The sequence below is a fragment of the Rousettus aegyptiacus genome, unplaced genomic scaffold (assembly GCF_014176215.1).
Source record: "Rousettus aegyptiacus isolate mRouAeg1 unplaced genomic scaffold, mRouAeg1.p scaffold_m13_p_5, whole genome shotgun sequence".
Classification (NCBI taxonomy): domain Eukaryota; kingdom Metazoa; phylum Chordata; class Mammalia; order Chiroptera; family Pteropodidae; genus Rousettus; species Rousettus aegyptiacus.
The window spans coordinates 88,927,632-88,941,241 of NW_023416308.1; the positions used below are offsets into that span (position 1 = coordinate 88,927,632).

At 48.7% G+C, this 13,610-nt stretch overlaps 1 protein-coding gene across 1 annotated transcript; it reads left to right on the forward strand.

Annotated features, from left to right (window-relative positions):
- Nucleotides 1-497: 497 nt before the first annotated feature.
- On the forward strand, nt 498-2,563 carry MYOD1 (myogenic differentiation 1). Its single transcript, XM_016139500.2, has 3 exons — nt 498-1,337; nt 1,801-1,879; nt 2,153-2,563. The coding sequence occupies exons 1-3, from the start codon at nt 708-710 to the stop codon at nt 2,401-2,403; spliced, it is 960 nt and encodes a 319-aa protein (XP_015994986.1). The 5' UTR covers nt 498-707; the 3' UTR covers nt 2,404-2,563.
- Nucleotides 2,564-13,610: the final 11,047 nt, after the last annotated feature.

Sequence of the window (13,610 nt, forward strand, 5' to 3'; positions counted from 1 at the left end):
GCCTCTTGCGCGTTATCTCACTATCTCAGCTCTGAGTGTGTCTCTGCCCTATTGCCACATGTCTCTCTCCAAATTTCTCCAGATCTAATTTCAATACCCTGATTCTGGGTCCCCCACGAATCAGAAGACAGAGGAACTCAAAGTCAGCTGGGAGGGGAGCGCCCGCGGCCAGCGTTTCCCACGGACACAAGAGGAGTCCTGTGCTGGAGAGGTTTGGAAAGAGTGTGCCCGGCACGCAAGTGCTGTAGCGTTGGGCTGCCAGCCTCTGCCTCCCTTCCTGCCTAGGGAGGAGCCCTAGCGCGCGCGCGCACGCTCGAGTGTCTAGGGGTAGGGGCTGGCCAGTGCCTAGTTCCGGCGGCCACCCTGGGGATCCCAAGCTCCTCCCCGCCCTGTTCCTATTGGCCTCAAGCTCCCCCGCCCGCAGCCGCCTGCTCCCGCTCGGGGGGCCCATAGGCTACTACAGGATAAATTGCCCCCGGCGCTTGGCGTGAAGATAGGAGTGGAGAAGCCCCAGGGAGCTGCCGCTACTTTCCCCGGAGTCTGTCGGGCCAGACAGGGCAGGGCAGGGTGGGGGACGGTCGGGTGTACACTCAGACCCCCAGCACTTGGCTATCGCGCCGCCCAGTTTCCCGAGCCGCAGAAAGTTTCGGGCAACTCCTGCGGCTGGGGCTGGGCAAAGCCAGGACTTCGCCTCCCCACACCGGGATATGGAGCTGCTGTCGCCGCCGCTCCACGACGTAGACTTGACGGGCCCCGATGGCTCTCTCTGCAACTTCGCCACAGCGGATGACTTCTACGATGATCCATGTTTCGATTCCCCGGACCTGCGCTTCTTCGAGGACCTGGACCCGCGCCTGGTGCACGTGGGAGCGCTCCTGAAGCCAGAGGAACACTCGCACTTCCCTGCGGCGGTGCACCCAGCCCCGGGCGCGCGCGAGGACGAGCATGTGCGCGCGCCTAGCGGACACCACCAGGCGGGTCGCTGTCTACTGTGGGCCTGCAAGGCGTGCAAGCGCAAGACCACTAACGCTGACCGCCGCAAGGCTGCCACCATGCGCGAGCGGCGCCGCCTGAGCAAAGTCAACGAAGCCTTTGAGACACTCAAGCGCTGCACGTCTAGCAACCCTAACCAGCGGCTGCCCAAGGTGGAGATCCTGCGCAACGCCATCCGCTATATCGAGGGCCTCCAGGCGCTCCTGCGCGACCAGGACGCCGCGCCCCCTGGCGCCGCTACGGCCTTCTACGCGCCGGGCCCGCTGCCCCCCGGCCGCCGCAGCGAGCACTACAGCGGCGACTCGGACGCGTCCAGCCCGCGCTCCAACTGTTCGGACGGCATGGTAAGGCTGAAACCCAGGGCTAGAGGAGGAGGGGCGGCTCTCGTGGGTATCTGAGAAGCGTTTCCAAGGGCGGTAAGCTGGCCCTCCAGGGAGACGGTTGGCCGAGAGGGACCCCGTGTCCCGGGAGCTGTCACTGGGGTGGCCTAATGTTTTGGGAACGTACTGTACAAATGCAATCCACCCAATTGGGAGCGCTAATAGAACACTCCTGCGCCGTGATTGCTTTTTCTCTACTCACCTCTATTTTCGAAATTGAGACGTGTGCCCCAGGTGACTGTCCGTCCTCTAGCTGGCCGTGCATGCTTCAGACAGCTCTTGCTCACCGTTACCTCCTCCCTCTCCCCAAGCAGGGCAGGAAACTCTTGGCTGAGACTTAGGGAGTTGGGGAGGGAGAGGCTACAGAGTGATGTTCCAGACTCACGTGGCCCCGCGGGCCTGAGTCGGTCGCCTTTGCTGTTTGCAGATGGACTACAGCGGCCCCCCAAGCGGTGCCCGGCGGCGGAACTGCTACGACGGCACCTACTACAGCGAGGCTCCCAGCGGTGCGTATCTGCGCCTCCTTCCCCTTGAGCTGGCTGACTTCCACCATTTAGGACCCAGGCCTTCTCTCCCTCCACCCCTCACCTCTTGAAAGATGGTCCAAGGAATGAAATACCAAACGTGTAGCTTACTCTCCTTCCGCCCCGCACTGTCTCTGGCTTGTCCCACAATGGCAGGCCCTCAGTTTCCCCCTCTGCCCCAAAGCGCTGGGCCCAGAGGTGGGAGACTTGTCCGCGGCTCAACCCCTACATACTAACCTACCCTTCCCCTCACAGAACCCAGGCCCGGAAAGAGTGCTGCGGTGTCGAGCCTCGACTGCCTGTCCAGCATCGTGGAGCGCATCTCCACGGAGAGCCCCGCGGCGCCCGCGCTTCTGCTGGCGGACGCGCAGCCTGAGTCGTCTCCCGACCCACACGAGGCGGCCGCCGCGAGCGAGGGAGATCGCAGCGCCCCCACACCAACCTCCGACGCTACCCAGCAGTGTCCTGCGGGCGCCAATCCCAACCCCATCTACCAGGTGCTCTGAGGGTGAGAGCGGCCGCGGCCGAGGACGTCGTTGTGCACCGTCCGAGGGATGGTGCCCCTACGGTCCCTTGAGCCCAAAAGATTGAGCTTAAGCGCCAACCTCCATCCCCAATCGTGCTTTAAAAGCGACCCTTCCCAAGCGAGGAGAGGCAGACTGATGTGTTTCTGCCTCCCGCACCCCAGGGCAAGGACACGGTCCTTTTTTTTTTTTTTTTTTTTTTTTTTCACGCAGCACCCTTCCCTGAGACCCGCTGCGATGGCCTTTATGTGCTCCTCCGTGGGCCAGAGATGACCCCCGAGGAGTCAGGCCCTTTCTCTTCCTCGCCGCTTTCCTCCATGGTGGGTGGGACCCGCGCAGACCTAAGCCAGGTTGCGGGACGCGGAGGTTGCTCATGGGGGCGTGGCCTCTCCTTTCTCTAGCACCCGAGGCAACCTCTTTCCCACCGCCAGCCGGGTGCGCTCCGGTCCCAAGTGTAACAAGTAACGGTAACCACTCCCACCCCCTCCTCCTGTTCAGGACCACTTTTTGTAATACTTTTGTAATCTATTCTTGTAAATAAGAATTGCTTTGCCAGAGCAGAAGCCCTTAGGGCTGTATTTATCTCTAAGGCATGGTGTGCGGTGCGACAGGGACTTTGTATGTTTATACCGCAGGAGGGCGAGCCGCGAGCGCTCGCTCAGCTGTTCGAAATAAAAAGCTAATTTATACTGTGGCGGCTCTGGCTTTCCCTAAGGATGGGGACAGAATTTTGACTGGAAGGAAAATCTGCAAGGTGAGCCAGCTGTACCGTGACTAGCCCTGTAGAGGAAAGGCAGGTTGCAAGGAGGAAGCCTGGGGCTTGGGGAAGGGAGGAGGGCGTGTGTCTCCAACATGTGGGGAGGTTCCTATGACCGTGAGGAGCAGCACCACGCACAGGTCAGTGGTTCTCATGTCAGGATGCATATTAGAATGATCTGGGTAGTTTGTAAAAAGACCCATGCCTAGCTCCAAGTCCCAGAGATTCTGCTTTAATGTATCCACCCCAGAGACCCCAGGCCAGGTATTGGTATGTTTTGAAGCTCCCCAGGTGATTCTGAAGTGTATGGAAGGTTGTGAATCATGCCCCTCCATACACACAGCGTACCTAGGTATGGTGTCCAGAAGATCACTGGGAAGTCATGGCTTCAGGTGCCACTCAGAATCCTCATGGCTACAGAGGATGTGATAAGGTGCTCGCAACATTATGAGGAAGTACTAAATGTGTGTGAAGGAGCATGGTAAGCTGTGTGGTACTTACAGGCTCTTAGCGATAGGTATAACCACAAGGGGACAACACTGAAAACCAGACAGGCACAGACACTTCTACTTAGCAGTAACCCAGCACCTAGACCATCTGGGCACTGTCATATCTGATAAGAAAGGAACACAGAGCCTGTAAGGAGAGGGGCAAGTGTAAACCGGCATCAGCACAGGTGGCATAAATGGTCTTATCAAGACATAAACACTCTGAGAGCAAAAGAGGGGGGATTGATTTAGCTAGGGTGCTGCAGAAGGCTTCCTGGAAGAGGTGCCACTTGAGCTGTGTCTTCAGAAACAACAAAGACTCACACATACCCACGGGGGAGAAACCACACACACACAGGCACTTCTGCCCTCCCAGAGGAACCTTCATCCTCCCCTGAAAGGATGGCCTGGCAATAGTTCTTCCCCATTCACACACCGCGTCAACTCCACCCTTCATCACACATACACTTGCCACCAGGCCATCAGTGCTTCCTACATCCTATGCTTACAGACTCTTCCCCCGCCCCCCGACAACTTTGCAAGCCCACTTTCCAGAGCTCTGCTCAAGTGGGGGGCCCTGAGAAACACAGGCTAGATGTGATGCCAGAAAGAAGGACCTCATTACATGTCCGAGGATCTGCTTTGTGCTCTGAGGAGAGCCTCTGTTCTCCTCAACACAGGGTCCCTGAAGAGCCACCAGAGCTGCTCTGTTACTAATGACCTTCGGCTTTTATTCTGGCTGCTTCCACAGAGGCACCTTAGGGTTCTTTACACTCCTTTGAGACCTCTTGGGGCTTTCATGAATTCATTCATTCAACAAATGCCAGGTCCTAGGCTGAGTGAAAACATGGGCCAGTGGACACAGTTTTGTACTTGGGGAAGCATGCAGACATTTGGGGAGATTGGATCTTAGAGCAGCTGGTTACATCATGATGAACTAAGTGCTATAATGGGGGCGTATGTGGCAGAGGAACAAAGTAGGAATAGAAGGGACAGACAAGCAGGTAACCCCTAATAAGAATCTTGAAATTGTTGGTCAGGAAAGAGGTGCTCCAAGAAACAGCAAGTGCAAAGACCCAGAGGTGACAGGAAGCAAACTGTGCCTTCATGGAACCCAAAATTTTTGTAGGGAGGAGCCAGAGGTGAAGTGGGAAAAAAGCAGACACAAGACTACGATAAACCTCATCTGTGCTTTATCCTGAAGGCAACAGGGAACCATAGAGGAGTCTACATAGGGGAAAGATATAAATAAATCTATAATTTAGAAAGGCCAGTCTGGGCTGGCAAATGGATAGGATGGGAGACTGTCAGGAAGCCACCAGGATTGCTCAGAGGAGACATAACATGGCCTGAACTGGGGCAGTGACTGGGGATGGGAGAGAAAGTGTAGGAGTAGGTACAGTGGATAACCTTGAAGGCACAGTCCTTCCCCTCGCACAGCTTAAAATCCACTAGGCAAACAGCCATTAGACAAAGTACCAAGTGAATAAACGCAATGCTATAAATGGTGAGAGGTGCTATAAGGAAAAGTAAAGGGTGCAATGAGAGCTGATAATGGGGTGTGGGAAGGTAATCAGGTGAAGAGAAGAGGCAGAGTTTCTGCACTGGGAGGACCAATCACATATATGAAGAGGGCCAGTAGCCTATAGGGAGGGAGTATGCAATTAGAACCCCTTTTTGAGGGGTTCATGCTCGGCACTAGGGTTCATAGCTAGGCAAGAAAGAGCAGGCTAGACTCAGCCCCCAGTCACCTCTCCAGCCAGGTTCATTTGTGCAGTGAACAAACTTGCATAACTGTTTCCAGTGCCTTGTATCCAGAAGCCCTAAGGAGCCAAGGATGAAGCTCTGGTTTGCTTCTGAGTGGGCAGTGGTGCCATGACAGAGATGGAGACATCAGGAGAAGAAGCAAGTATTTAGTTCAGGACACTTCCAGTTACAAGTGACAGAAACCCCACTCAACCCAGCTTAAAGCCCACAATGAGGCATGCTGGAAGGACATGGGGCAGCTCACATGTGGATGAGGAATACGTGCACCCCCGCATCCATGGGCCTGGAAAGCTGGGACCGGAGCCTTTCTTACTCGTCCACATATTCCCTCTTGCCTCTACTTGGCTTCACTCTCTCCTCTTCCACATTGGTTTTCTCCAGCAACTCAGAAATTTCACCATTAAACTCTAATTTAAAAAATCTCGGGAAAAAACCTCTAATTGGACCAGCTTAGGTCATGAAGCAGGATTTGAACCCAAGCAGAGGGGCTCTAGGGACTGTACCCTTAGCTGTCTTGCTCTGTGGCCTCTACAGAGGAATTTAGGAAAGAGAAAGAGAAGAAAGTCAAAGGGATGTGAGCAGCTGGAGACTGGATCACCCCATGGATGATGGGGTTTGAGGTCTCCTCCTGGCATGATCCTTACCTCAATCCCCCAGGGGGAGGGAGCGCATCTAGCTAAGCTCAACCCCATTTGCAGTGTCTATGAAAAGTCCCTTGCTCTTGGGGCCATTATCCCCTGGGCCAGGTCTGAGGAAACACTGGGCCATGCTCTCCATGGGGACATATGGGTATGTTTCTACACGTATGTGCTCATACGATAGAACATAGGTACCTACGGCACACTCCCAGAGTTGGATGCACCTTGAATTTTAAGCTTCAAGTCCTCTTCCTTGCAGAAGCCCCTTCTAAGACCCTGAGAAAAGCCCTAGAAATACCTTTACATGGCCTAGTTTCTTTTTTAATCTGCCAAAGTAAATTATTTTAGCAAATTGGTTATGACCATTGTCTCTATTCTGACTTCCCCCTTGTGTCGGTGACATTTATGGGTATGTTGGTGCCTTATCCAGAGGTATACATTTTGTCCAGGTTTAGTGGAATATATCTTAAATAAATAGAGTATAAAACGGAAGCAATAATGATGAACAATGAAATAAATTAAAATGATTTCTTACAGTGAGAATAGTACCCTTAAAATGTGTTTAGATCATAGCAGAAAGCAATTTATTAAAATAAAGTTTATTAACTTTTGAATAGAATTATTGAAAAAAAATTCTCACATTGTTTGATAATCCAATCAATGAAGAAGAGTGAATGAAATGAACACATTAGGAAAATATTTAAAGTTTTTGCTAATTTAACATAAAATACTAACATCAACAAAGACAGCATAAAATTCCTAACATGCCACTGTAACAAGACCTCAACATCAACAAACTTTTTAATGAACAGCATCAGTTTAAAAACATTTAAAATTAATTGCCACACAAGAAAACTCAAAATACTTTGAACGATTAAAAAACTTGATGGAATTTTCCGCAAATTTGACACCAATCCTAAAATTGGCCATGACATTTCCAATAGAGTGTTGAGTCTGAAAGAAGCTTCCTGAAATTATCGAGGATCCAAAACAAGTTTTAATCAACTATGTTGAAGGAAAGATTGAATTATTTGAATTATCTGTCAATTCTCTGTATAGAAAATATTATAAAATCATGATCATATGAAGACATAATTTAAAAATACGCAGCCTGATGCAGTGAAAAGCAGTGGGCAAGACTGGAAACGGCAGGGGAAAAACAGAACAAGAGGGGGAAGGCAGAAGGAGGAGGAGATGAGGAGGAAGACAAAGACGGAAATGATGATGGTGCTAATGATGAAGAACAAGGTGGTTCGAGCTCAGTTTTTTCTCATCTATAAAACACTTAACTCCTCTGCACACAACTTACTACTATTAAAAGAGAAAAACCAAAATGCGAGGTTGTGTAATGTTCATTTTTGTACCATACAGGTTCATTTTCTTATAGTGGTTTTTCTTTTTCAGACATTTAACAGGTTTTAATTCATGTAGAATGTTCCCAGTGTCAGGGAGCAGGAGCCCTGGATGATGTCAATGGCTACGTAATTCCCAGGATCAAAGTCTGACTGTGCCACTGACCAGCTCTGAGGTCTTGATAATGTGGCTTAAACCCTCTGGACTTGGGCTTTCTCTCTGTGTAATGGACTAGTCGATTTAAAAGGTATGTTCTGAAATTCTTTAGTAATTTACTGAAAGTGTTTCAGAGAAAGAAAAAGATAATAAAATAGATCTTTTACAGATAAGGGGACTAGAACCATGACAAACAGATTTTTCTGAGCATAATCAATTTTTATCGAGATGTAATTCACATACCATAAGATTCACCCTTTTAAAGTATCCCATTCAGTGGTTTGTACTATACTCACAACCCTGTATAGCCATCCATTCATTATTCCAGAACATTTCATTATTCTCATAAGAAACCCGTATCCATTAGCAGTCACTCCCCACTCTGCCTTGTCTCCTCAGTCCCTGGGGACCACTAATCTATTTCATCTCTATGGATTTGCTATTCTGGACCATGGACTCACACACTATATGGCCTTGTGTGCCTGGCTTCTTTGACTTGGCATAAGTTTTCAAGTTTCATCCATGTTGTAGCTTGTATCAGAACTCCATTCCTTTATATAACTGAATAATATTCCAACATATAGATATATCACACTTTGCTTATCCAGTCATCAGTTGGTAGATATTTGAGTTGTTTCCATTTTTAGCTATTATGAATAATTCTGCTATGAATATTCATGTACAACTTCTTGTGTGAACGTATGCTTTTAATTCTCTTGGGTATATACCTAAAGTGAAATTGCTAGGTATATATCATAACTCTATGTTAAAATTTTTGAAGAACTGCCAAAATTTTCCCCAAAGCAGCTTCACCATTTTGCATTCCCATCAGCAATGTATGGCAGTTCCAATTTCTCTATATCCTCGACAGCACCGTTAATATTTGTCTTTTTATTCTAGCCATCCCAGTGGGTGTGAAGTGGTATCTCATTGTGATTTTGATTTGCATTTCTCTAATGACTAATGATGTTGAGTATCTTTTTCTCTGTTTATTGGCCATCTGTATATCTTCTTTAAAGAAATGTCTTTTTAAATCCTTTGTCCATTTTAAATTAGGTTATTTGTCTTTTTGTTGTTGAGTGATGAGTTCTTTATTCCAAATAGTAGACCCTTTCCAGATATATGATTTACAAATATCTTCTCCCATTCTATGCTTGTCTTTTCACTTTCTTGATCTTGTCCTTTGAAGTACAAAGTTTGTGTCTTTTTTATTATTTCAGTGAAGTCTAATATACCTATATCCTGTGCTATTTGTGTTTTTGGCATCATATCTAAGAAACCATTAACTATCCAAGTTCTTCTAAGAGTTTCATAATTTTAGCTGTCATATTTAGACATTTGATCCATTTTTACTTAGTTTTTGTATATGGTATGATGAAAAGGTCCAACTTCGTTCTTTTGTATGTGGATATGTAGTTGTCCCTGCACTATTTATGTTGAAAAGATTATGCATCCCCTATTGAATTGTCTTGGCACTATTGTCAAAAATTAATTGGCTATAAAAGTATGGGTTTATTTCTGGACTCTCAATTCTATTCCATTGATCTGTCTGTCCTTCGTTACGCCAGTATCACACAGTCTTGATTACTATAGCTTTGCAGTAATTTTAGAAGTGTTAAGTGTTTGTTCTTCTTCAAGATTATTTTGGCTATTCTGGGTCCTATGCATTTCATGAATGTATCTTTTAGTAGTCCTGTCCTGGTGGTATTTTAGTAACCACAAACTTTGCCTGGTAAAATATGGGATCTGTAAATTGACATGGAAATTTAAATCAGGTTCTTATTGGTGCCCCCCAAAAAGTAGTTAGATGGGAGTATGATTATTTTTTCATTTTCGGTCATTTTCGATGAAGCTTTCATGTAATAAACGTTTTGTTCACTGAATATTATTCTGTAATTGCAAAAGCAAAGTTGCAACGGTTTTTGTTAGCATTACGAATGCTTCCAAGTAAATATAACTTATTTAAAAGCATGATGTAGGTGTGTCAGGTAGTTAATAATATTAAGCTACTTTTCCTGAATTTTTCATGTATAGTATTTATCAGCTTTTTTGAAGCTTTCATCTGGTCCTGATTTTTTTTTTCTAAGTCTAAATAAATATTCACTTTTGTACTCAACTTTCTATTCATTTTTTAAAGAGTGACTCCCAAAATGTTTAACCTTTGGGCCTCATAAAACCTGGACCCACTCCTGCACGCTGCTGACCATGCTTACCTGCAGACTGACTCACACACAGGAGCATAGCCAGAAGAACGGACAGGGCTCCCGTCAAAGGAGTCACAGTGGGAGAAAGAACCTTGGGAGAGCCTCATATCTCCAATTGCTTCTGGGAGAACTCAGTGGCCCCTGCCCAGTCTGTCTAGGGACACTGTTGCAGAAATGCCCATTCCCACCTCCCCTCCCTACACATATGCACCTGACATCCTCAGGCACCCTTCAACACAGCCATCATCATTTCCCACCTCCCCGTCTCATTCCCACAGCTAGCAGCAAGAGGCATTGAGGCCCCGTCTTCCCCAAAGCCAAGCCTAGGGAGGGCTGATGCTCTGCCTCCTGAGCTATACTGACACTCTGAGGCGGGTAGACATTGCTGAGGAATGGCAGGAGCTCATGGTCACAAAGGGTTTGGAGAGGTAGGCGGTCCGAGGGAAGAAGAATAAGGGAAGAGAAGGAAATCCAATGAAAGACACGATCTCGTTTAATCCTCACAAAATATTATTCCTTTTTTGCAGATGAGGAAACAAATCTAGAGAGAGAAAGTGACTAGTTTACACACTGGTAAGCAGCAAAATGAGATTTGTAACCAAATCTGTCTAGATCAGTGGTTCTCTCAAGCAGAGAACATTTTACTCCCCAGAAGACATTTGGCAGTGTCTGTAGACCTTTTTGATTGTCATGACTGGGGAAGGGATTCTACTGACATCTAGTGGATAGAGGCCAGGAATGAGAGGCCAGGAATGCTGCTAAACATCCTACGATGCACAGTATAGCCCCTACAACAAAGAGGTATCTGGTCGAAAATGTCAATAGTGCAGAGACTGAGAAACCCTGGTCTGGCTCTTCCCTAAACTATTCTTCACCTTAGCCCCTTTCTTGGTCTCCCCTGGCCTAAGACATCTGGGATCCACTCACCAAGGGTTTGCAGGAAGGAAGACCTGTACACCCACCCATTCCCAGGTTAAGTACGAGGGTCAGTGCTCAAGCTACAGACCCAGCAGCCACGGTCACCAGTTTCCCACTATGGCACCTTTAGGTTCACCTTCCCTTGTCCATTGGAAGGAGGGGTTCCTGTCGGAGGAAAAAATGCCTGTTGGTTCCACTGCTTAACCTCAAAGCCGACTGTCAGTGTCCGGCTTAGGTTAGCTTCCAGATGTGGCCACAAGATGGCACCCCAACCTATCAAGAATGCTAAGGCCCTGGGCCTGGGGAGAGTAGCATATAGGATATGCCAACCCGGACAAAGGCCTGGGGGCTGGCTTTGAGCCAGTTCCAGAGCCTAGATCTAAGGCCTGCAAGTACCAGGGGTGGGAACATAGGCCAAACTTCGTTTCAGGACTCGCTTTACCATTTTCTAGTCCACTCCCAGCCCTAGCTCATCCTCTAGCCAGTTCTACCACAGAGCTACTGGGAATCAGCAACCCCTCCCTTCTAATCTGAATGTGAGAAAGTCCAGAGCTGAGGTATTAGGGATATAGAACTTATTATTATTTCTCATATCCAACAATAAAGAAACTGAGGCATAGAGAAATTGAATAATTTGCCTCAGGTCATAGCTAGTCAATGGCGGAGCTGGGATTTGAACCCAGGCACTGTGGTCCTAGAATCTATGCTCCTAGTCACTGAACACCGCCACCTCATCAGTAGTTCACTGGTCCCCTCTCACCATCCACACTGATCCTAAAGACCCTGGCATGGGACCACAAGTCTTCCTCTCTGCAAGGGAGGGAGCAACTGTCTGTGAGCAAGGGAGAACTGCTCAAAACTCGGAAGGAGTGAGGTTCTCAGTTGGGCTGAGGGTCTGTGGTTAGTGGTCGTGGGTGAGAAGCTAAGCCTCAGTGAGCAGTTCCTCCTCCCTCCCCCTTTTCTCTGGGGCCTTTTTCCTTTTTTTCCTGTGTTGCCCTCTTGGTTTTTCTGGGCTTTCTGCAAATGCCAGCCTTCTTACAGTGTGAAGAGGGAGTGAGAAAAGAGACTTATGTCTCTGCTTAGGATAGAGAAAACGGGGAGGCATTCTTTGGAGACTGGGCTGGGGGACATCATCAAGGATAAAGGTGAGATTATTAAAGTGGGACAGTGTGGGGCACCTCAGGGGCAGCCACTCTCCCCCACCTGGGAAACTCTTCTCTCTGAGCTTTTTTTGCCTCACAGGATTTTAGGGTGTGACAGACACCCTTTCACACTCCCTTTCCTTCCAGTCCTGGCCTGCCTCTTTTTCTAGCACACCCTCCAGGGCCAGGCCTGACCAGAACATCTAATCACCGGATCTTCCCCCTACTAGAAGCCCTTTGCATCTCTCCCTTCTCTCTCTCTCTCTCTCTCTCTCTCTCTCTCTCTCTCTCTCTCTCTCTCTCTCTCTTTTTCTTTTCTCCTTCTTCCCTCCACCATTTGGGGCACACTTCAGCTCCCCATTATGACTCACTATGGGGTAGTGTGGCCTGAGTGGGCTCTGCACTGGCTCCCTGAGAAACCCTGGGTAAGTCCCACCCTTTGAATCAGCCTCAGTTAAGAGCTCCAGACTGCCATGACCTCTGGCATTGGGATTTTAGGATCCTGGACCCTCTCCTGGACCCTCTCCTGGCCTATCTCAAATCATCCAGCCTTTAATGAGGAGCTCTTGTGCTCTGGAGCACTGCGGAGAGATGCAAACAAGAAGCATCCGTGGGAGAGCTGCTAGTCGCCTTTTGGAAATGAGATGAGTCAAAATGAAGATTGGGAGCCATACTCTGATCCCATGTGGTCCTGCAAGAGAGGGAAAAGATGGATCCCTCGGCCCCTATGGCTGGCAGAATCACAGGAGGCTTCCTGTGGGGAGAAGAGGGGTGAGCATCTAGCTGGAAGGAAAGTAAGGTTTGGAAAGGCCTCTTTCTTGTCTTTCTCCATCTTAATTTCTGCCAGCCAGGTATGTGGTGTGTGTGTGTGTGTGTGTGTGTGTGTGTGTGTGTCCATGTCTTTATCTATCTTTTTCTCTTCCTTCTGGGGTCTCCATTTCTCTGTTTTATCATGTCCTTGGATTGGGGCACAGGTTTCTGAGAGCCTGTGTTCAAGGGATCTGGACCAGGGCCAGGCTGAGGCACACCAGTTCAGGCTTCCTCATGATTAGGGGATGAGCCTCACTGGGAGACGGTGAGAGGGAAACTCAAAAGCACTCTGCCCCCTGCATTACTCTGCTATTGAGGGAAAATAGCTCCCATTTAGAGGAATAACACAGATCAATCTCTGGAGGTAGGATGTGCCATCCTGGCCCCAGACTCTAGATCTCTCTTTACCTTTACCCATCTTTTTCCTTCTCTCCCATCCTTGATCTCTTGCCCTGCCCCTGACCTCTCTCCAATCCTCTCTACTCTTCTAAACTTCTCCCCCACTACAGACAGATTTTCCAGGGACTGGGCTGGGATTCCCCCGGCCAAGCGAGGAGAGAGATGTCTGCAGCATAGCTTTGTCCCCAGGCCCACAACAGTGTCTGTGGGTCAATGTCAAGGGACAGCTGTCTGCACAGTTAGCAAGTGCCGACAGGTAAATAAGAACCTCATGTCGTCTTAATTAAATCGCCCTTTGCCCAGGCAGCCTTGTATTCAATTGAGCTGGGCTGGGATCAATAAGTCTCTTTCCCAACACAACCACCCCTAGAGTTGGGCTGACCTCCCCAACCCTGTCCCGGCCTACCTGCCCACTTTCCTACCAGCCTGGGAGGGCAGGGTCCCTGTGCCTGGGAAAGAGCCTGGAACGAACCAGTAGTAAAAGAGTGATTGCTCGGTTGAGTAAACTGAAGCACTGGCAGCAAAATGGGAAGGCCAGGAGGCCCAAACTGCAACCC